Source organism: Balearica regulorum, chromosome 25 (assembly GCF_011004875.1).
Source record: "Balearica regulorum gibbericeps isolate bBalReg1 chromosome 25, bBalReg1.pri, whole genome shotgun sequence".
Taxonomy (NCBI): domain Eukaryota; kingdom Metazoa; phylum Chordata; class Aves; order Gruiformes; family Gruidae; genus Balearica; species Balearica regulorum.
In genome coordinates, this window is record NC_046208.1 from 5,634,624 (window position 1) to 5,657,710 (window position 23,087).

The following is a 23,087-nucleotide window of genomic DNA, read 5'->3' on the forward strand; positions in this document are numbered from 1 at the left end:
AGGGATTTGACGCTCCTGGTTTCGCGGCCTGAAAAGCTGCCCGTCACCCGCCGCCGGGGGAAGCTCGGGCGCAGCCGCGTGCTCCGGTTACCGGGACACACCGGCCCGCCACGCACCTCGCCCGCTTCTCAGCGCGTCAAGCGTTGCATTGGGAAGATGTGTAAATCGCGTGCCTTGAGAGGAGTGAAATGCCTGCTAGGAACAGGGAGTCAGTATTATTTAATAACTGCCAAGAAAAAAAACAACATTTCAGCTGCTGGGCCGCTCAGGCGTTTCGCTGCAAGCACTGAACAAAACCGCGCGTTTTAACGTGGTTGTATATTCACCTTGGAACTTCTGCCAGTTCTACTGGAAGTTTTGCTTAACACTACTTTACTCCTAACAACTCGCAGCTCTCAAAGCACGTAGTACGTCCTGTCAGGTTTCTGCCAGGCCTTCTCACCCCTCTTCCTGCGAGGAAGCCGGCACAGGGAGTCACGGCCATGAAGCAGGAGCTGTGTCTGCTCGGGGTTTGATTTCTAGGACACGGCGTTTTAAAGCGTGCCCAAGAGCGGGGCCCTTTGGCATCAGGTTGTAAATATCTTCATGGAAAGGCAGGGGCGGGGGGTGTGTGCAATTGTGGAAGACAGAAAAATCCGTTTCCTAATCCGTAGTTGTTGCTCTATTACTCGCTACAAGCGTGAGATGTTTAGTACGTCTGTTCTCCTGCGAAGAGTTCTAAGTGAGAAACTAGCACAAGGTTTTGTGATGGTAATGCAACAGAGAGGGGCAAATTTCAGCCTTTGCACAACTAGTGCGTTCAAGGTAACACTGAGCTGAAAGACCTCACCCATAATGGAGTTCCCCCTGCAAGCATCGCACAACAACTTCCTACCTCAAGGAATTCACAACATAAACAGAACACAGAAGCTATTACAATCTCAATTTATAGGTAGCCTATCTGTGATCCCATATTTGCAATAAACAACCTGTGCAGTTGGCTCTAGCAAGGTGTATGCTCACACCCACTGTGACTATGGCTGTTTCATACTTCCGCTGGCCTAGGCTGGCTTTCCTCACGTGAGGTCACCACAGACAGCACGTGGCCAGATTTAGAAAGTGAGACAGCAAAGCAAGCGTGCAGACAGGTATCACATTCCCTCGAATACCACCACCTACCATCCTAGTTGGGACGAGAAGCCTCACGCGGAGGTCTCCTACAGAAGCAAGATACTACTGAGCGTCTTCACCCCTGCCACGTTTCTTCCATGACTCTTTTCATTGGGGTTAGAAAAATGCAGCCTGGGGTAGCACCCTCAAAGGGTTGCTGAGCCAGGCCGAGATACAGTCACCTTTCCCCAACCAGGCTGGCACTAATTTTTAAAGTAGAAAAAATGCCCCCGAACTGTGCCCAAACATAACTGGTTTATCGGGTCCTTCCTCCTAGCTTCCTGCGCAGCATGACACACTGCAGCGCACGGCCCCAAGAACTGCTGCTGCCATGCTCTGCACGACTCCCGGGGTTCCTCAGCTGCTTTATGTCTTCTGCAGCCATTTATGCACCAGTTTTACTATGTTAATAAAATGACTACAGGGTTGAGGATGATTATATACACTTTGCACCGTCTCTAATGAGAACGTGCATATTTTGGGATGTGGTTTCTGCAGCATGCCCTGCTAGGAAAACATCTGGCATCACACTAGCCGGGGAAGGACATTAAAAAGTTGCTGTGTGCACAAAACGACTGTAGTTGTTGCAACTAGGTCAGGCGAGAACGTCAAGCTGCCTACAAATGCATGATTACAGACAGGCCTTTGAACTCTGACTTCTGTGGCTTTTTAGAGGTATAGGTGGAGTCCTTGGCCATAAAGTACATGCTTTGTCACTTCACAGCCCGCGTCCAGGGATTTGTGCTTGGCAAAACACAGAAGCCTTGTGTATGTATGCGGGAGCAGAGTTACGGCACCACACAGCTGTAAGGGAAAAAGATCAGGATTGTCTGGACTTCCTCTCAGCAAGATATTTGTTTTGCAACATGTATGGCCCTAATTTGAATACTAACATACTGACGTCTGAGTTGTCCTCTGCTGCTCAACCCTGCAGAGTCTTGTGGGTAGGAAGGAAAGAGTCAGCACTTTGCTGAACAAGCCAAAAAAAAAAAAATTCTCTGAAGTTTGCAACGGAGACTTTTGATGGTGTCAACAGTTAGGAGTGTCATTTCATCTCAAATCAAGGCTGCCGTAGGAGAGCCAACAGAATCTGGAAATCGGGGCTATGGTTTTCATGGGTTTTGTATTACTCTGTTTTGAACAGAGCTGAGAGGAGCTTGGCGTGAAGCCACTGTCCAAAACAATGTAGGGAAGCATATGTGGTTTGAGGATTACTCAATACCATTTAGGCTTTCAGTTTTTCCTGTCTTTCAATCCAAAAGGTATGAGGGTTCCAGGATTCAGTTTCATCTACAGTAAGCAACTCTACACAGTAATGTTCGCTAAAATCCTTTCCTGTTGCAGTTTACGCATGCAGTACTGTGGTTTCCCTCTAGAAGCTACTTGGAAGCAGTAAGAATTTAAATGGAACCAATGAAAAAAAGATTAGTGGAATTCACTGGAATACATTACAGACAGTTTAATATTAATATTCCTTTTAGCCATTGTATCATTGCTAAAATTTAGCAGCCAAAAGCAGCAGAATTCAGAGGAGCCACCTTGCTGTTACTGCCCTTTTAGAAACCACGCAATACCCAGCAGCAAAAGTTAGAGCTGTTCGCATGTTAACCAGTTTAGCCCAAACCACAGGGTCTGTACACAAAAGATCCATCATTTAAATCCAAGCTTTGCCCTAAAATGTGGTCTCAATGGTATATATAGACAGTGCTGGCCACCCATCTAAAATTAATTCACCCGCAGCTCTTCACACTGGGCAATTTGTGCCATGGGATAATCCACCAGATGAGGGCATGAAGCCTTGTGATGTGTATTGCTGGTACAGTTAAATGCTTCTGCTTTCAGTGGAATCCTAGCTCACACCTCTGTATTGATATTACTGCATCAAACTCTATGGCTGATCTACAGAAAATATAACTAAGTTGATTTTTTTTCTCCAGTGCTAACTGTATCTAAGTCTATAATTTTCCTGGCTCTTCAGAACAAAGTGAATACATTCCTCCATTCTTCACTATTTCAGTAAGGACTACAAAAACATGAAAAAAATATTATATCATTTACTGGGCTTTAGTTCTGGTGGATTAGAAAGGGACTGAGGAAGAAATAATGGACAGACACCATGTTATGTTAGTGCAGACAATATCAACTTCAGCATAGAGTTTTGAAGAGTAATAATAAAATGTTTTCTTTGAAGCTTCACATCATTCTAAATACATATGAAAATAACGAAACTGCCTGAATGTAATCTGTTGAAATATGGCAGATTAATTTCATTTACTAGCAAGCAATAAATATATAAGAAGTGCTAAGTTAGGACATTTAAACTTCTACAGAATTCCAGAAAGCAAGCGCAAATAATTTGCTAGAATTAGCTATAAACCTAGGAATTATCGTATACATTGAAATTTCTCTGCTTTCGGCATTGCTGGCAGTGTATCTATTTGAAAATGCTTGAAAGCATAAATGTTGCTTTTTGTTTAGAACAACAGAATTACTGGAGGCATTAGGCAGGCTATTTTAAGAAGTCTGGAACAAAAAAAAAGTGAAGATTGAAGGCTGTTGCCACTGTACCTTTCTCCTCTCTACTGAAATCCCAATTCCCCAACGTTTGTAATTCAGGATTTGCTGGTATACTTCCATCTCTTCCCCCAGCCTGGGTCCTGGAAATCCATTTGAAGGGGTGGAGCATCATACTGCTGGAGGGAGCTTGGCTCTGCTTTATTTTGGGCTGAGCATGAGGTATCCGATATTGGCTCTTTACGCAGAAGTTTGTTGTCAGACGTTTTTGCAGAGAAAAAATCTTTATTCTTCTTCAAGAGCAAACTTCCTCCCTGAAATGGACACAAACGTTACTGTAAGCCAAGAGTGGGAACACAGTTCCCATGCCAAAACAACATCATGTGAGCAGCGAGAGGGCTGCACTGGTGTGGGAGCACAAGGTAGTCCAAACCCCTAGGTACCGAGGAAACGAGCTAGCAGGGACTGTCGAAGCTGACACCGCCGTGGCTCCCATCTGCACACCCAGCCCAGCCTCATCGCTGAGCAGGCTCCTGGGGAACCGTTGTCACCTCCTGCCTGGTAGCTGGTCCCAACCCTCCACCCCAATGTCCATTAAAGGGAGATGGGTGAATATATACCGTCACCTTCATTCTTTGAAGTTTTTTTCTATGGGGGAGAGAGTTTGGAAGGTCAATAGTTAGTTGAGTTAGACTATTCTGTCCAATGCCAAGGTAAGAGTTAAACAAGCTGTTCCATGAGCAACAGAACTCAAGAACCCGGTTTTCCCGCAGATTTTGCCTTCTTTCTCGCCTCATTCAGCTATAGGATGACCCCAGCCTGGCAGTATGCATAGGATGATTAGCCAAGGCGGGCTTTTTCCCTAGGTGGGGCAATTACTGGAATCTACTCAGAACAAGGGCTTTTCCCAGAACTTGCAACCATCTGCCCTATTCAAACTTGGCTGGGACAGCCAGTGAGCTTAAAAATTATTGCATACTACTGACAGAAAGAGCATGTGCATAAACTTCAGTTCTTCAGGAAATCACACTAGCACTGTCCTTCACTTGCCCCGTCAGCCCCAAGGGAGCTGGTGCAGTAACCTCTGGAAATAAAAAACTTGGAGCTTTTGCTCTGCCTTTTGCAGCGTCCTTGCTGTGTCAGAGAAATGGAAATAATTTAAAATACAATGAAGTCATTCCCTGCAACAAAACTCAGCTGGATGCCTTTCCAGCCTGCACACAAAGATACTGTTCCCCAAACAGGAACACAGGACTCAGAGAAACAAATTGGACTACTGATTTTTTGTCTCTATCCATTACAGAAAGGCTAGTACCTGTGAAAAACAAGAATTCAAAAGAGCATCTGCTCTGCCCTATTTCCTCAGCCGCATGACACGGGTTAAGTTACAGACAGGATAATTTAACAACATGAAGGCTTAAATGTTAAGCTAAATATTCTACCTTTTGCTGTTCAGCTGGTGGTTTTTCAGCAGACTCTTTCGCACTAGGTTCTACCTCATCTGGCTTTTGATGCTTGTCCAAAGCAGCCAGCACAGCATCATGAAGAGTTAGAAAGAACCTTCCTTTGGTGACACAGCTGTCAAAGAAATCATTCCTCTCAAAGTCTGCTATCACAGAGGCTATAAAAAATAGGAAAATAAATAAAGCAGCAAAATCATACGAAGCAGTACAGCTAAAACATTTCACTTAAGTTTAAAACTTATCCTTGCAGGTAAGTCTGTACTAGCAAACAAATACTATACTCACAGTGACAGCCAGCTATAAGGACTGTAATGCCAGTATTTTGAAACATATGGATGATCTGTGGAAAGAATTAATTCCATACAGGCATTAGAGCAATTCTGCATTATACAAGTGCACTAGAAGGTAAAACATAAATGGGGAAGTAAAACCTCCCTTGTAGTATTTTCTCTCTGAAGAAAACCCTTCTTCTGCCATCTCAAATCCTGGTTTTTAGTTCAGCACTGAACAGCCAAGTTGTCCAAGATCTTAATGAATGCTGACCCCAGAAGCAGGGCAGATCACAGCCAGACCCCATGCTGGCTCTCCTACACTTCGCTATGCAGCACACGGTGTTATTTCTTCACTTAAACAAAAAGCCTCTCACAGGAACAGACTAACTTGAAACATCTCTCCATACGCAGATGCCATGCCCACGTGTAAATGAGAATAGGAACCCGTATTTTCAAGTGTGACCTGTAATTCTGGTTGTCTCAATTTTCATGTTCAACATTTAGATATATCAACTTAAAGGAACCAGGTTTTAGACAGGATAGATTCTCCCCATTTTCTCAATGCCTGACCCTTTTAATCAACACATCTCAAAGTAGTTGTTGTTGTGGGTTTGGTGGGGTTTTTTTGTGGTTTTTTGTTTTTTTAAGGGAATGAAACTCTTTATTTCAGAGAATCACAGAATTTCAGAATATGGAAGGCATCTGGAAAAACTCTGACTTTATCCCACTTTCCCAATAGGAGGATCATTCAATGGATGGCAAATACATCTTCAAGGATTTTAGGAACAACAGCTCAGTCCGCAATTATTCCCAACAGGTGTTAGGCTAACCTGTTATTAAACAAAAACTTCTGAAGGGGAGCTACAGAGTTTGAGGGAGCTGACTGAGAATCCATCTGGAACTGTATCTTTCTGAGAAGCACAGCTACATGAAATTTATTTTTGCTAAATATATATATCGATTGGATAGGATCCCCACTTGAAGATTTAAAAGTTCAAGGCATACTTCAAAGAAAAGGCTAATTAGGCAGTCAGCAGTAACAACAAAATCACTCTAGGAGAAAGCTGGTAGTATTTTATCTGACACTTCTAAAGAAGAACTTTTTTTTTTTTATGTGTCCAGCTGGAAGAAGAAATAAACAGTCAAAATGGAAAAAACCAAATTAGACATTTTTATAAATGTGGTTTTAGTTAACATGATTCTAGAACTGATGACAATGGATGACAGGCTTTTGCATAGATAGTGGGGCTTTTTTTTAAAAAAAAGTCATTCTATGAGAATTTATTAATTTCTGAAACTCGATAGCTAAATCTTGCACACTTAAAAGATTTAGGATGTGCGGATTGTTATGTGGCAGGGCATTTTAGGCTAACAGGAAACATAAGACATTGGGTAAAATTTAGGCTTCACATTTCTGTGCAGTTAGGTTCCTTACCTGTCGCATTAACTCTGAACCTATCAAATCCACAAATTGCACCATGCTGAAGTCTAAAATAATGGTGTGAACTGGACATGGCAAATGCATTGGCTGTTCTTCCTGATCTAACTGTACTGAGGAATTATCTATCGGAGAGAGTGGTGAAAGGCAACCTCTTCTCCTTTCGCCCTCCTTCTTTTCAGTCGTAAGTCCCGTGTTAAAGCCTGAGGATGCATTGGCTGCTCCCACCAAGAGCATCCTAGAGCTGAGTTTGTCTCCATACTTTGACCAATGTACCAGATTAACTGAAGATGATGAGGAATCGCTGTCTGCGTGATGCCGCTTCACCAGTTTCTCTGTATATGGTATCTAAGATGGAAAATGGAGAGTACACCAGTGGTTGGAAAAATTGGGCCCAGGAGGTGGAATATTATTTGCTGCAAGAAAGACAGCACGGTAAATCGTATCATGTTTCTTCTCTCATGGTAAAAACCACATCTGAAATAACACTAAATACAGGACCAAGCCACAAGAGTATGCAAAGTAGCAGGTGACTTAGGCAAGCCTCAGATGTGGTCAGCAGAGTGCCTTCAGCCCCCAAACAGTACAGTGGTACCTCACTCTTCCACACCTTGACTTGTTACTTCTACCTTTCAGAAAAGAAAAGAAGAAAAAAAGATTGCCCATGGCCATTGCCTTTCTGAGAGACGGTAAGCTGACCCTTACTGGCTGAGATCTGCAGACCTTTGATTCATCTCCTTCCTTGTATGGCAGCTGTCGCAGAATGGACAAATTTAATCAATTTTTCTTAATAGTTTCAAATGTGTTTTTTAATTTTTATAATGCAAGAAAGGAAAAGTCACTCTCTGCATTTTTGTACTTCAGAAGATGATGTTAAATTATCTATTGCTTCCACTCCTAAGCACCTTGGTGCCACATGTTTTCCAATGTCTTTCAACATGTCTTTCAACCCATTTTTCATACAATGGCTTTTACAAATCACATATGACTGCTTGAAAAATATCTTCTGAAAACAGTCCATTCCCTGAAGTTCCTTTCATTGTCTCAGACAATTCAGAAAATTCAGATAAAGAGGGATATGAGTTTAGAAGATGCACAGCGATCAATTATAGTAAAGATGAGAAATCCTCTAACCATGATAATCGGAGCTACCTTTGAGGTATTTTATACTTGCACTTGGCAGTATTGGCAGTGGGACAAATTCCTCCTAAGCAAGGGAATCCTCTCACTTCTATGGGGAAAAAGAAGAATATCCCTATTGAAGCCCCTGACAAAATTAATTTTTTCAGCTGAGGAGAGGATATGTTGAATACTTCAACTGCTAGTTAATTCACCCAGTAAGCTGAACTATTATTGCTCTATCACATAAAGTATGCGTAAAAAAATACAGTGGTAATGTTTGCTTATTTTCATGCAGCAAATATATATATGCTTTATATAAACATTTACAGCCTTTTCAGTACTGGCAAGTTAAGAACATTGTCCTCAGTAATATAAAACCAGGCACGCAAACCAAACAGACTAGATAAATATACTTTTTAAGCTGACCCTAGGTGGTGGTAGAGGTGGATCACAGACACAAGAGCATTTAAGATCTTTTCTTTCCACTGAAGTGTCAGACAGACTAAATGAAATTAAAGCCCTCACTTCACTTTCAGCTAGAGGCACTGCTTTCATGTCCATCTGAAAAAGAAAGGCAGTTTTATTAGAGTTCTTATCTCCCTAATGCAGGCTCTTAAGAAACTTCCGCTGACTGAAAAAGTGGCATTTACCTCATGTAACAAATAGGTTTTGAAATGATTCACGTTTGTGAAAGAGATGGAAGAACAGCACTGGAAGATTTTGATACCATCAATCTCCTTTGCCTGTAAAACAAAAGTTGTATCTGCAAGGGTTGTACCTAGCAGGAGCTATTTTCCCCCCCTCCTAACTGTCTGTGTTGTAGTTGCAAGGTCATACCCTAAGGACAGAGTTTGTCTGGTCACATTGATGACTACACTGCATATTTGTAGTGGCATTGGCAACATGGGCCTAACTACCATAAATTAACCTGCTTCTCTTGCAATTAAAAACACACCTCAAGCAGATCTATCACAGATGACAGTTGGGTGCTCTAATATCAAAAAAGCCAAATTATTTTTATTGCTTATTACAGAAAACATACACTAGAACCTTGTCTTACTAACCTTGTTCTTATACTATTCCATTTTGTGCAAATCCATCAGCATAGCATTGAGAACGTATGGACCCTTGTGGCAAAGGGAAAGCTCTCTACCACTGTATTGCCTAATTCTGTATGGTGCAGGTCTTGGAAATAACGTGTTCAAGAGGCCCATGCCCTACCCATTATCCCATCATCGGGAGAACCGGTGAGTCAGTCTAGCACATGCACAGTTGTTATTGTGAAAACATATGTAGAGCGGACAAAACCAGACTGAGAAAAGCAGGTCAGAAAAAACAACAAACAAACAAAAAAAGCCAAACAGCTCTGGAAATGACAGCAGTGCTGCTTTCACTGTGGAGACAGCACAGTGGACACAAGGAGCTCCACAGGCCCAAGCAGGCTGAGCTAGGAATCCACATCACTTCATACTACGCATACTTAAGCATTCTTCAGTTTTCAAAGTTTTGAATCAAATGAACTGAGTCTGAATGGTCACCCCAGGCATTTAAGGGAAGAAACTGGATTACAGAGGTGGAACGTTTGGTTTTTGTTTCTTCTTACGGCTCTGTAGATGGATAAACTTCTATAAATATCCATGTTTGGAATCTGTCCCAGCACCACCATCTTCATTCTGAAACAAGATGTTTATTACGTTTTCACAAAGAACAGAGAAAACCCATCTGTTCCCAAAAGCTTGATCTCCATTTCTCTCCACTGTCTACACGAACTGTAACTTAGGGGTGTGAGTACAAAAAGTTATTCACTCATAATTAGGGTTCTTTGAGTAGGGGCGCAGTACACAAACACAACCTTCAGCTACACTGGTGTTCTCAAGTATGTATAATGTCCCATTTCTAGCTCTGGGAACACTTGGATTATTGTTATTGCACTTGGAAGTATGTTCCCTCTCTGTCTCCCCACAGCCCTCCTCAAAGATACATCTACATGGACAGGTGGAGGCAGCTGTAACTCACGCTTAGAGCTGGCGGCACATAGCTTAGGTCTGATCCAGAGGCCGTGTAGTAGCATTAATGTAGGGTTTTGTCTTGAAGGAGAATATCCTGGTTTGGGTACCATGCTTTGCTAATGGTGCTGCATGGTTTTGGGGCAGGTTCTGGTCAGTTCAGGGCATGGGTGGAATAAATATGTGGCTGACTGGCTGGTTGCTGGAGAACTGGAAGTCAGTGGGCCCTGATGTATGGAAAATTGTTGTCAAGACACTCTATTCAAACCAATCTCTGTTTGCAGATAACTTCCCATGCTTTTTTGAGTGTTGTCAGCTCTCACTGGCAGGAAATTGATAAGCAGTTATATATCCTGACAGTAGTATGGACAACAGGGATACTCAACTGAACAGTGGCTGAAGAAATGCCCTTCACAATGCTCCTTAAATCCCAAGGCAATTCCAGAGCGCAACTCTGAGGAGAGGTAATACAGTGAGTTTCAGACAGCAACTGAAATTCTTCCTGAAGGCATTTTTTCAGAGCCACTCTGGATCAGATCACAAGCCATTTGGTATTTGCAACTGAGTTATTTCCTAGCTCTTTCCATGTTATTCTAGAGGCTTCAGTCTACTCAGGCAAGCGCCTCCCTATCATGGTGAATCTCACGAGGTGTGTCTTGGATTTATGAATGATTTTCCTGTTTGGATTAGCAGCTAATAAACTGAGTAATGTGTGCCTGATGTAACCTCCCTCCCCTATCACGAACCGAGTTTACGGAGAAGATAAAGCAACTTAGTAAATGGCAGCGAAGACTGAGGAATGTGGTTGAAATAAAGGCACGACATCTCATTTTATCCTTGTAGAAGCGTGTATACAGATCACCTGTCCTGGCTGATGCCTACACCACAATAAGCAATCTTCAGTCGCGCGGTACACCTGCAGAAGGGACCGATCCAGAGCCCATAAACTCAAAGAGATTACTGGTTTGGGACAGCATTATAGACACTCCAGAATGACCAGACCGAAGTGTTTACAAACATGAAACAGCCTTTTCATTGTCACATGTATAACTATCTCTAAGACATCAACTCTAAGAAAAACTAGTGTTTTGTTTTAAAAGTTACAAGTACCTGTGTGACCTAACGGTGATTATGAAGAATGTAAATCCCACGGCGATCGCTAAACCAACCTCAAGACCAAGACAAAGCACTGCAGCAAAAGTTACAAGCCAGATAACCTTTGAACAAGAGACGGAGAGAACATGAGCAACAAAGAGATGAAAAATGACCTCCAACTCGGCCCTGGCATTTGCAAATTGCATACAAAAAAAAGAAAAAGGCTAGAAATGGCAATACGTGAAAAGCTTTGTTGGCACATCTAGACCAAACCAGTCCTGGAAGTAGTCACAGGAGTCAAAAATCACAGTTCAAATCTCCAGACTTTTTAACAGGGCTTCAATTACTAGGAAAAACCACATCATATTGGGGGTCTTTCCCTTTATGAGAAATCCTGCACAAGAGCTGACATGAGAACGTGGCCCCAACTGGCAGCTAGACAATTTCCTTCTCTGGGAGGCAACAACAATAATCAGTTCTCCCCATATAGAATTAACTGCAAATTGGTTTGAAGACATTTCAATACACTTCTTTCAGCAGATACTTCAAAGGATCCCTTTTCTAAGTGAATGACCACTGCAAAGCCTCGCCATCCCAAAACATCCATTTCTCCTTTTAAGGCTTTTTTTGTCACTTACAAAATGATACTTATCCCGTCTCCACAGGATGGGGACGTCCAGAAATTTTTCAAGAAAGGGGAGCACGTTAAATACTACAATAGCAGCCAGCATACCCTGTGCAGATCAGAAAAATAGCATCTATTATTGTTATTTTTTGTTTGCAATCGCAAACATGCTAAGGAACAGATATCCATGACAAACTGCTTGAAATTAAAATCTTATATTAGCTTTATTTCCATATTTTTTATAGATAACAGTTCTCCTCTGATCGCAAACCAACATGAAACCAGCATAGAACTACTTGGATTTCACAGTCACTTCTGCCAATACAAAGGGATTTCCTCTTGAAATGCTACGTGTAGTTTCTGTTACAGTGTTCAGTGAATCCCTACACCTCCTGCAGGACTAGGAGAAAGGCCAACACTATCTACAGAATTAAGAGTTGCTGTTTCAAAGAATGGTTTCAATGAGCATGGGTAGTTCGTTGTCAGATTTAGGAAGTTGTTTGACACCATTTGTTGAAACAGCCTTGCTTAGCAAAGAAAAGGAGACTGAAAGGAAGTAGATGGTTAAATTGTGTTTTGTCAGCTAGTTTTGGGAAAGGGATTAATTCTCCTATCTTACAAAGAGGCCAGGAAAAAATCAGGAAGTAATGCTCTGTCAGTGGTTCCCTAAGAAAACTTACAGAAAAAAAAGAAAGTCAATATAAAAATTGAAGGGAAAAGTGGAAAACTGAGTACTCTGAATAATCTACAATAATAAAATGTTTATAGGCACACTGGCAATGCAAAATCCACAGAAGGTAGGAGTCCATATGGTTTTAAAATAAACCTCAAAGACCAAGCAAGAATCAAGAGACACTAAACCCAAATTTCCATTTCAACGATTTCATTTACCTCTTTACACTAAAGATTTTGAAGCATCTATCTTAGAACTACTTACACCCATGCAAGAGAAGAACTCATGGATTTGCTATACGGGTGTGCAGAAGCTTGGAAGATGTGAGACCAAAAGTAAAATACAATGTTTAAGTTATAGACGCTGGCAGTGAAGTTTCAGTCCAGTTTTAACCAAGGAATTTTAGCTCATACTGATCAGTGAGAGATGGGACAGAGATGCAATATTTATTACCTAATGTGTTAGCCTGCTGAATTTTAGGAGTTTACAGTCATTGTTTTGGTTTGGTCCATCCCTGAACACAGTTAACTCTAGAGCATGATATAACCCCTAACTGTTGCAGAAAAATCTTATTATGCTTAGAAAATCTTCATTTTTATGATTAGAAAGTAAGTAGACTGCTGCCTTAACTACTCCTGGTTCACTTACGTTAGGTATCATCTGGAAAAAGTGTCCTAGTTTCAGCGCAATCACCAGCATCATAGATGCTCCAATCGCTGCTGCTAGCTGAACAGAAATACTTTATATTAGAGAGGTCTGACAGACCATTTCCTTACTTGTCCTCTCTAAATAAGCAGGTATGGCTCGTGTAACGCCACCGACTGGCAAAAATAACCAGGGGACAATTAACAAAGGCCACAGGTGTGCTGCAATGCATGGTACAAATTCTAGAATACTCAAGCTGAAAGAGTTTTTTGAGTATATAAATTTGGCCTAAATGGACTGTTTTTAGGCACAACAGCACAATGCAGGATTTTGGTTTGATAATTTCACCTGAGTAATCTCGCAAGTCAGACTTTGGAATAAACTCTTTATTAAACATAATTACTTCTATGATGCAGTGAAGTGGGTACAGGCATTCAGTTAGGAGGTATGATGAAAACATTATATATTTTTATTATTATTATATATTGCACTTTCTTTTCCTTCTAAAAAAAAAAGTTCACAAAGTCAAGTACTGAAAAGTTAGGAAAAAGTGCAGAATTAAGAGTGCGTGAACAATTTTCCACTTGGCTTTTGGGGTATATTCACTAAAATACAGTTTTAAACTGCATGAACATATCCTACTCTCCCCACAGGACCCTGGCTTTCTTCATGGCACATCACGTACTGTAAATATCACAGAGGTATAATACATTCTATAACATATACAGAGAAGGTATCCAAATTCATGTTGCATGGGTATGTAACTTAACACCTCACAAATTGTTTAGATTAAATGTCAGCCTATACTCCGTATACACTGGTTTTAGATGAGAGTTCGGAAGCTTAACAAATTCAGCCCAGCTCACCTGTGTTCTTCCACCTGTCTTCTCTTGAATAACAGTTCCAGAAATAGCACAGCTGACAACAAAGCTTTTGAAAAATGAGCTGCAAATATTGCATAGCCCCACAGCTATTAGCTCCTGTAAAACAGAAACAGAAGTAAGCAGAGAAAACCCCAAACAAATGCCTTACCTTCACAGACGTAGCTTATCAGGAATTCCTTTCCTTTTGCTCACGCTTGCTGGTTGCTCATCTGTGTTGCTAAACTCAGGAAACCTTCTGGAAAGCAAGGTCTCCTACGGTTAAATGAGCTCTCTTAAAAGGCATACAGTTTTCACAGCTGAGGATCTGATGGAGTCAAAAATTCAGTTTCTACTTTCAAAGAAATCCATGTAGAACCCCAAAGCTATGAAGCACTGACTTGCAAGCAAACATGTGGCAAATCTCAGTATGCAGCATAGTACACCTGGACAAAAACTGAGCAGAACAGACATTCCCTTTATATTTATCCCCGGAGGCTTTAAGAAGGCGGGCCAGCTTCCTTACTGGCTTAGTTCCATTCTAGTAAAGATCCAAAGCCATCACAAGCAGCTAAACATGGAGTAGCGCAAAACACCTAACACGTACTAACTCTAGCACGCTGGCAACTAACACAGTTTTAGCAATCACTCTGGGCAGAGAATCCATACACTGGGAGAGCAGCCACATATAGAGAAGAACTACAGCTGCTCTGACCATTTACAATTTCAGCTATTGATTTATCATGCTTTTATAGTCTCATGGATTCACGACAGCAACAGTCCTCAGGGATCAGTTGCAGCACTGCGCTTGTGTGAAGTTCATCCCAATCACTAGGAATACAGAAAGGCTTCTTGGTCAAAGGCGGCCATGTTTTGGCCTTCAAATTATTGACTTATAACACCCACTTTCCATAGGGAAGGGTAACCAGTTGCTACAAAACCATCATCTGGCGTATTCACTCCGTCCTTGCATTTCTACCACTGTCAGGTAGTTAGTGGCTTTGCAAGTCGAGTCCAGCTTGCTTCCTGGCCTATGAAGTACGTGTAGCTTTGTTCTCACCTGATTGCTGGCGATATGGTAGTTGTGAAGTGAAGCATACCTCTCCCCAACAAAAACAAGAAGGAAATAGCTTACAATAGCAAGGGAGAAGGCATGCAGTATGATCTTGCTCAGGTTTGATAAATCTGGCGGTGTAGGAGGCAGAAACCTACAGGATCAGAGATAAGATAAGTTTAGATCTGTTCTGAGCTCTGTCCACAGTAACTCCAGATCAGAGGCATCCAGCACCCCACAGGAGATGCTCTCAATCTCTAAGACTTCTACCTCACAAAAAATGCAAATTCCTTCCTCTGTGTGCTAATAAAGAAAACCTGAATCTAATAAAGAAAACTGTACTTTGAATGCTGCATATGCTTGGAAATGACGATGCAATTAAATATCTTGAAGAGTTATTCCTCTAGCTGTACTTCCCAGTGAAAGTCAGCCCACTTCAGATTTCAGGAACATCTCTTTCATATCTCAAAAGTACAACCTCATTAACAGCATAGATAACTAACCTCTGAGGAATCATACTGACCACAGCACTACTAGATTCAGCATGAAGATGAATGCGATTAGAAATAATGGTGACTGTGATGATCTGGGAAAGAAAACAAGAAGCAATACCAGAGATTATACATACACCATTTGCTCCTAAAACTGTGCTCAATACATCTAAAGACAGTTAATCTTGCATGAGTATTTAAAGGGCTTAAGCACAGATTCAGTGTGTAAATATAACAGCATCCTGAAGTAATATGTAAAATGCTTTTTGAAATAAAGTATATTAGAATCTCTGCTAGTTCAATTATCGCAATGGCATTTTGGGGATGACTCACCAAGAGAAGTTCCATAGGAAATGCAATAGGACTATGTTTATAAGTTATCGTGATAGATGTATTGACTCGTAGTGCGGCCATGCTAAGCAAAAATAGCAATATGCTGGTGGCATTAGCCTTTGGGAGAGCCAGGAAGAAATGAAATAGATTCTGAAAAAGAATCATCACAGAGAGGATCAGAGGCAGATACCACAACTATTTTTATATTCTACGAGATTGACATAGGTTGCCCTGACACCTGAACACATCCTTTCTGCTACAGTGGTATTGTCAGTTAGAAGAAGAGAGATGCTAAGAGAAAAACAGTATTTAAAAAAAATAAAAATCTGTCTTGTCTATTGGTATCTGCAGAGAAAATACTGCCACAAGTAGCTCAGATCTAGTACCGTCATTCTTCTCTCTTCTCCACTACCTTTCTCTCAAGTTGTCTGATTGACATAACTAAAGTAAATTAGGATGAATTAGCTTTAACTTGTCTTTAGCTTGGAATCTGCTGCTTTTTTGTCAGATATGATAAAGATGCTGCGTGTCCAATAGCTTGCCCATGATGGTCTATTGAGGAAGAAAGTACCATTTTCCTCTAACCTTTGCTCTACAATTAAAGGCGTGCTAAAGATGTATTATAGAGCTGCCTATTAAAAATATGCATACAGACTTTTCTTCTTGTATGTCACACAATAAGCTCCATACAATGTTCAAGACAACAGGAAGGTGAAGTAAACCTCAGCTGAGACTTGCACAAATATCCCTTAGCAACTGACTTAGATTGAAATTGCCTTCAATTTCTGAAGCTGTACTTTTCTTTCCCCTCCAAGAAACATGCATTTCTTTGACTAATAATGAATTTACTCACATAGAAAATGCCCAGGGGGCCCTTATGGAAGTCAAGCATGATGTCAAAGATAAAGGTAAACTGTGATACAATGACATGCACTGCTGCTGCAGTCAGGTAAGCATCAATGAGAGTCTTCGGCACGTATGTTGTTACGAACCCCAGGCAGAAGCAGCCTAGCAGCAACTGTATGGAGCAAAGGAGAAGTGAGATGTGATATAATTGTCAAAGTCTAAACCCGCCCTTCTTGTTTTCATATTTTAAAAGCATGACTCTTCACTTCTTCATACATGGTAGATAGATAGTTATTTGAATATGCTATTTTCATTATACACAATTAAGTAAGACACTGCCAAACCAAAATAGGAGCAGTTTCAAGCAAGTGCGTGCAGTTATGCAGGACTACCTAAGGGTTCACATATTGCAGAACTGGTCAACATAAGAGATAATAATTTACTTCACACATTAATATATTAATCGTGGACACATGAATCTTAACCTATCATATCTTTTTCAGACAGCATGAGAGGAGAAGACAGACCTTCATGTCCCACTTTTGCACGATATATGTATTCAAATGGGCTGAGCTTAGTATTCGTGGGACGAATATGCAAGCAGTACCAATTCTTACATTTGTGTGAAGAATGCACATAAGGATACATCATTAAATATAAAATATAAAATACCTGAATGATGCCAGTCAAAAATGTTATTGAAGCGGTAAGTGTCAAGGCCTCCACGTAATCTTTCATAAATGTAGGGTCTGAGAAGTTTTCCAGTGAACCATTAGAGGACAATGTTTGGTTGAAATTAAGAGTCTTCAGAATGTTTGTCGCTACCACATTTAGGATGCTGAATGAGCCTGGAACCAACAGAACAGAGAACAGAAAATGGAACTGCATGAAGTGTTGCAACGAAGACTTATCTTAAAACCACACATTCATCTCTTTCCCTGCCATCAGTCTGTGCAGTACAAGTCTATTTTCATTCATATATATAATCCACATATATAATTCATTTTTACTGTTTCTGAGTAAGCACCTAAAGTTTTCAAAGTCCTGTCTGAAAATTTCAGATTCCCACCATTTCATGAGTGAAGTCTTCAGTTCGTCCGATGCACAACAAAAAGATTTTAATGTAAAGCACAAAAAATGGATTCATTACAATGAGCTGCCAGAAAGGCTGAAAAAACATAGTCAGAGAAAGAACTGCCAAGTCACCTAAGAGGCCAGAGCTCCACATACCCACTCATTATGATAACGTGAAGGGCCTTCTCACATGTAAACAGTATTTTAATAATCTAGCTTCTGAACAAATTAAGAATGTAAACCCATCGACAGTTCAGTCATGGCAAGAAACTGCATGTAGAAGACCATGGAGAAGACCAGGAGCCAAACGATGATTCACAGTAACATCCTGGGGGTAAATATGAAGCAGCTTGTACTGGTCCTGTACATAGGAGATGCTCCATGACACTCCAGCCATCTCCTTTGCGCTGGTGTCTGTGATAGCTCACATCCTCAGGGGTACAAAGGACCTCGCAGCTGAAACTTGACTGACTGGGTGAAATTTTCATCACAGATCAGCTGCAGAAGTGGAACAACAATGAACTGAGAATCTGGAGGTCTGGATTCTCACCTAAATAACATCTGCATATTAGATGAAATAGATTAAGACATCTCGCCAGTTTTTTGAAGCAGCATTGAACATAACCTCTAAGTCCTGCAAAAACATTTCACAGCACAAAATAAACCTCACCTACTGAGATATGATGCGAAGTCCCAAATATAACATACATCATGGAGCAGCAGAACGCAGAAAGGAAGCCATTGATATTGGGCAGAGGTAACCTGGTCAGCCAAACTCCTAAAAGTCCTGGAAAGCAAAAATCTGTCTCTAAAATCAAGCAAATTGGGAAGGCTCTCTATCTTTGGTTACTATTTTTAAGTAAAATTAAGCTGATTAAAACCTGACCACCTTTATGAAAATTCCAGTTCAGGACCTGATAACGTCAGGCCAGTTAGTGAGAAAAGCCAGTACTGTTTTACAATATGGCCTCTTGCTAACTAGAAATTAGACAAAGAACCAGAACAATTCTTCATTTAGGCCACCTATTAGCGGGGTGATTATGCATGTGAGTATCCCACAGACCTGATTCCGCAAGGTGGAGTTTAAAGACCATGCTATTTTGTTTGCAATACAGGAAAATGCTGCTATTACTTTATATTTTGAATAGTGTCCTGTCCTTGACACTACCATGTAACATCTGATTATAGAAAAGAAGTTCTCCTGCAAATAAACAGGTTAATGATTTAAGGAACTTCCAAGGTTAAAAGTTCCCACATAACCTGATGACACCAGAAAGAACAGAAACACACACAGGAGATGGATTATTAAAAGCATGATACACCAAAGGAAATTAGAGAGTTTTTTTCTCCTTTCTTACCTTGAGGAATCTGAACCATCCCAACACTTAAACCTGCATGTAGATCCCTCAAGATCCATTCTCTGAACCGATACGAAAACAGCCAGTTCAGGACAGGGAACACCTTGAGCATGATCTTTCTGAACCTTCCCCAGGAGAAGCTGAAAAGAATCAAGACAAGCTAAGCTATATGCAATGCCTTTTACAATCTCTATTTCTGCAGCGCTTTAGCATGGCCTCATGCTCTGCGGGCACAGAAGCCACGCTCCTACGGTTACCTCTGCAGACACCGTATCCTGTGAACCTGCACAGGCATTTTAGCCTTCTGCAGATCCAACTGGCACATAACATGAATCCTACATAGGCACCTCCATGCCTCTGTATTCCATTCAAATGAATCGCAAATACTCTGTGTGCCATTCATACGATAGCCTGTCAGAGCCGGAGCCTAGCTCACTGAATGCAGCAATTACTTGACCTCATTAACACTGCAAAAAAAATAGGAGATGATATTTTGATTCCTCCTATTCTGATGTAGAAGAAAAACATACAAACACTATGTCTAGGGGGGGAAATAGGGAAGTCTATCCCACCTCCCAAAAAACAGTCCAATGTTTCCTGTGTTACATTATTTAATAAGAGGATGCAAGCAGGACTTGACCTACATGATTTTTTTTGCCTATTATGTTTTTGAATCAGAATTTCCAGTAGGTAAACTCTGACTAACCCCATGACCCTGTGCCCCTTCTTCCCCTTTTTAATCCCCTGGCAGTGTTGGTGATTTTCTGCTTACAAACCAAACATAAATGATGTAGTGTCTGCTCAAGGCTTCTGGCAGCCTTGAACAGAGGCTGTGGGGACTGACTCCCAGTTAACATTACAGAGTTGAGTCTCTTTCCATCATTTTATTACCCAAGGTGACTAACGCTGGGCTGACAAGCAGATACAAAATGGAGAACAGAGAAAACACATGAGATGATAGGGAAGTGGAAAAGAAACAGGGAAAAGAGTATGAGGAAGTAAGGCAGACACAGTTCTTAAATGATGAGCTGGGGGAGGGAATAAGGAGATTTTCTTATTAAGCAGCAAGTGCAATGATAAAGTTTCCATAATATTAGCTATACCTTTAGAACTCTCCCTTTGATCTCTGGGCAAGACTTATTTTATTGCACCAGGTGTTTCTGGATGGACAGACTGTTAACATGGTCACATGTCATAATTATACACAATTCAACCCTTTCCATCACATAATTTTGTTTCTCTGACTGCAGAACCTCATCTAATCTTTTTTTTTTTTTAAATAAAATATAAAAAGACAGTGCTGGAACAGAAGGCTATTGCATAATCTAAAGGATCTCACTATTACAGCAGTTAATCTTGATGACAGGTCTTCATGGTGAATGAAAACTAGAAAACACAATAGCGACTCAAACTATGGCTCCATTTGCCTTCACTTATCACCAGGAAATTACTTTACAGCAGCGTAAGTTAGATGTGACCCATAGTTTTAGGCTACAATCCCACACATAGCTGAGCTGATGTAAGAGAGAGGTCTGGCTTCCCTACTTTCCTTTCCCTGTGTGGTCCTGTCCCTTCTGGCAGCAGCAAGCTGTTAGATTAGCTCACCACACCTTGTGGAACCTCACCCATAGCTAGACTTGAGTCTCAATGTAGCCAAAAAGATAGGCCTGTAACGAAGGCCTGCTTATATTATACATAATAAGAAAATGTAGCCAAGAAGAAAGGCCTGTAATGAAGGCCTGCTTGTATTATATGTGATAAGAAACTATTCATTATTACTTTAGGTAGAAGGCTAACAATTCTTAGAATGAGCACCTGCTACACATCATGAGAAAAAGGAGGAGCTACAAGACACTTCAAGGTCCTTATGTACATACTTTGCAGAAAGGGAGGACATTAATTGCCTCCAGCAACATCCTTATCTTTCTGAGGCGTATAGCAAACAATTACCAACACTGAAATACTGAGAAACTAGGGGAAAGGTAATTTGGGCCAGGGTCCCCACGACCACCGACCCATAAGCCCCCTACCCAAATTATACCACCTACTCAAAAGATAGAGGCGGAGAACAGAACTGAGCATGCGTTCTAGTTTGCATACTAAGCGAAGAAATATGAACCAATTATTGGAACGGGGAGTGTACCACTTTGTAATCTTTGTAACATTTGTGTATAAATATGACAAGAGAACCAGCATTAGGTGTGCCTGATTTGAGGAACTATCCTCCTGACACCCAGCGCTGCAATAAAGGAAATGCCTGCTTCTTAATGCTAAATTAGTGTTAAGGAGTTTTCTTTCATTCCCGAATTTTGGTGACAGTTTTGGCGACCCAGATGGGACCAGGCTTTTGAATCTCGACGGATCCGTGGGATCATAGGACCTCCAGCCGGCACCGAGGGATTCTCGGGGAGACCCTTCGATCCCCCGGACCGAAGAGTTCTGAGCACGTTCCCTGGGACAGGTAAAAGGCATTTCTCTTACTTTTTAAATGAAATTTAAGATTTTGGGTTAGAGGCCCCCTTAGCCTTCAAGTAAGCCGTGGCGTGAGCTACGCGAGGGGCTATTGTACTGTGATTTAAGATTTTGGGTTAGAGGCCCCCTTAGCCTTCAAGTAAGCCGTGGCGTGAGCTACGCGAGGGGCTATTGTACTGTAATTTAAGATTTTGGGTTAGAGGCCCCCTTAGCCTTCAAGTAAGCCGTGGCGTGAGCTACGCGAGGGGCTATTGTACTGTGATTTTAAGATTTTGGGTTAGAGGCCCCCTTAGCCTTCAAGTAAGCCGTGGCGTGAGCTACGCGAGGGGCTATTGTACTGTGATTTTAAGATTTTGGGTTAGAGGCCCCCTTAGCCTTCAAGTAAGCCGTGGCGTGAGCTACGCGAGGGGCTATTGTACTGTGATTTTAAGATTTTGGGTTAGAGGCCCCCTTAGCCTTCAAGTAAGCCGTGGCGTGAGCTACGCGAGGGGCTATTGTACTGTGATTTAAGATTTTTGGGTTAGAGGCCCCCTTAGCCTTCAAGTAAGCCGTGGCGTGAGCTACGCGAGGGGCTATTGTACTGTGATTTAAGATTTTTGGGTTAGAGGCCCCCTTAGCCTTCAAGTAAGCCGTGGCGTGAGCTACGCGAGGGGCTATTGTACTGTGATTTAAGATTTTTGGGTTAGAGGCCCCCTTAGCCTTCAAGTAAGCCGTGGCGTGAGCTACGCAAGGGGCTATTGTACTGTGATTTAAGAATTTTGAAAAGAACTTTTGAGAGGTATTGATCAATCAAGAATTTGTGTTTTAATTGTTTTGTGTTCCTTTTGTCATCTTTGTCATTTGTCAATTTTTGTTTTGTGTTTTTTTTGTGGTATTGTTTTGTGTTACTTTTGTCATTTGTCAATTTTTGTTCTGTGGATTTTGTGGTATTTGCGTTACAATGGGTAACAAACCTTCGGTGGATGGGGGAATATTAAAGAAATCTCCCCTAGGGTGTATTTTAAAACGTTGGAAACAAATAGGAGGGGACCCTCTTATAAAAAGACAACTAATTGAGTATTATAATCACTGGTGGTCGATATATAAATTGGATGATCAGGAAAAATGGCCCAAGAATAAGAATTTGTAATATAATACAATATTACCATTGGTGTTGTTTTGTAGAAGGGAGAAGAAATGGGATGAGGTACCTTATGTTGATTTGGTTGGGTTTTTTTTCACCTTGCGAAATCATCTTGAGTGGCTGAAGGACTGTGGGTTTACCCTGCAAGACCCCCTGGCATCAGCACTAGAAAAGCAGAAAAAGGTAGCAGGAGGCTGTGAAGGTGTTGCTCTGCGTGTAGTACGGGGCAACGGTGTTTGAAGTGCGAGCGTGATGAGGAGGATGATTTGGAATTAATGAAAGATGTTGGAGGTTGCATGGATGGTTTTTGGTAACAGGGAGAAAGGGAAGGAAGTTAGAGAAGAGCAACGAGAAAACGAAGGAGAGCGGAGACAGGCAGGGAGAGACAGGGAAAGAGACGGTAACCTGAGAGCTGCGCTGCAGGGAGCGTCAGCAAAGAGTAACTTCAGGGGAGGACGGCAATACTATGGGGGA

The 23,087-nt window shown here is 41.4% G+C and overlaps 1 protein-coding gene across 3 annotated transcripts in view; it reads right to left on the reverse strand.

Moving 5' to 3' along the window:
- Positions 1-3,717: 3,717 nt before the first annotated feature.
- Positions 3,718-23,087, reverse strand: part of SLC26A8 (solute carrier family 26 member 8) — a 28,843-nt gene continuing 9,473 nt past the window's right edge. Inside the window, exons 5-21 of one of the 3 annotated variants that reach the window (XR_012838937.1) lie at positions 19,019-19,158; positions 18,331-18,447; positions 17,259-17,434; positions 16,594-16,758; positions 15,741-15,890; positions 15,420-15,502; positions 14,923-15,070; positions 13,869-13,982; positions 13,006-13,083; positions 11,698-11,793; positions 11,075-11,181; positions 8,609-8,701; positions 8,385-8,519; positions 6,834-7,184; positions 5,412-5,466; positions 5,106-5,284; positions 3,718-3,977 (exon numbers count right to left, since the gene is read on the reverse strand). Coding sequence is in view for 1 of the 3 variants with exons in the window: in XM_075776147.1 (XP_075632262.1) it covers positions 7,117-7,184; positions 8,372-8,519; positions 8,609-8,701; positions 9,562-9,631; positions 11,075-11,181; positions 11,698-11,793; positions 13,006-13,083; positions 13,869-13,982; positions 14,923-15,070; positions 15,420-15,502; positions 15,741-15,890; positions 16,594-16,758; positions 17,259-17,434; positions 18,331-18,447; positions 19,019-19,158 (1,753 nt within the window). In the remaining 2 variants the exon portion in view is untranslated. Of the gene's footprint in view, positions 3,978-5,105; positions 5,285-5,411; positions 5,467-6,833; positions 7,185-8,371; positions 8,520-8,608; positions 8,702-9,022; positions 9,632-11,074; positions 11,182-11,697; positions 11,794-13,005; positions 13,084-13,868; positions 13,983-14,922; positions 15,071-15,419; positions 15,503-15,740; positions 15,891-16,593; positions 16,759-17,258; positions 17,435-18,330; positions 18,448-19,018; positions 19,159-23,087 lie in introns of those variants that run through there. The other 2 variants (XM_075776147.1, XR_012838936.1) reach the window with 2 other exon arrangements.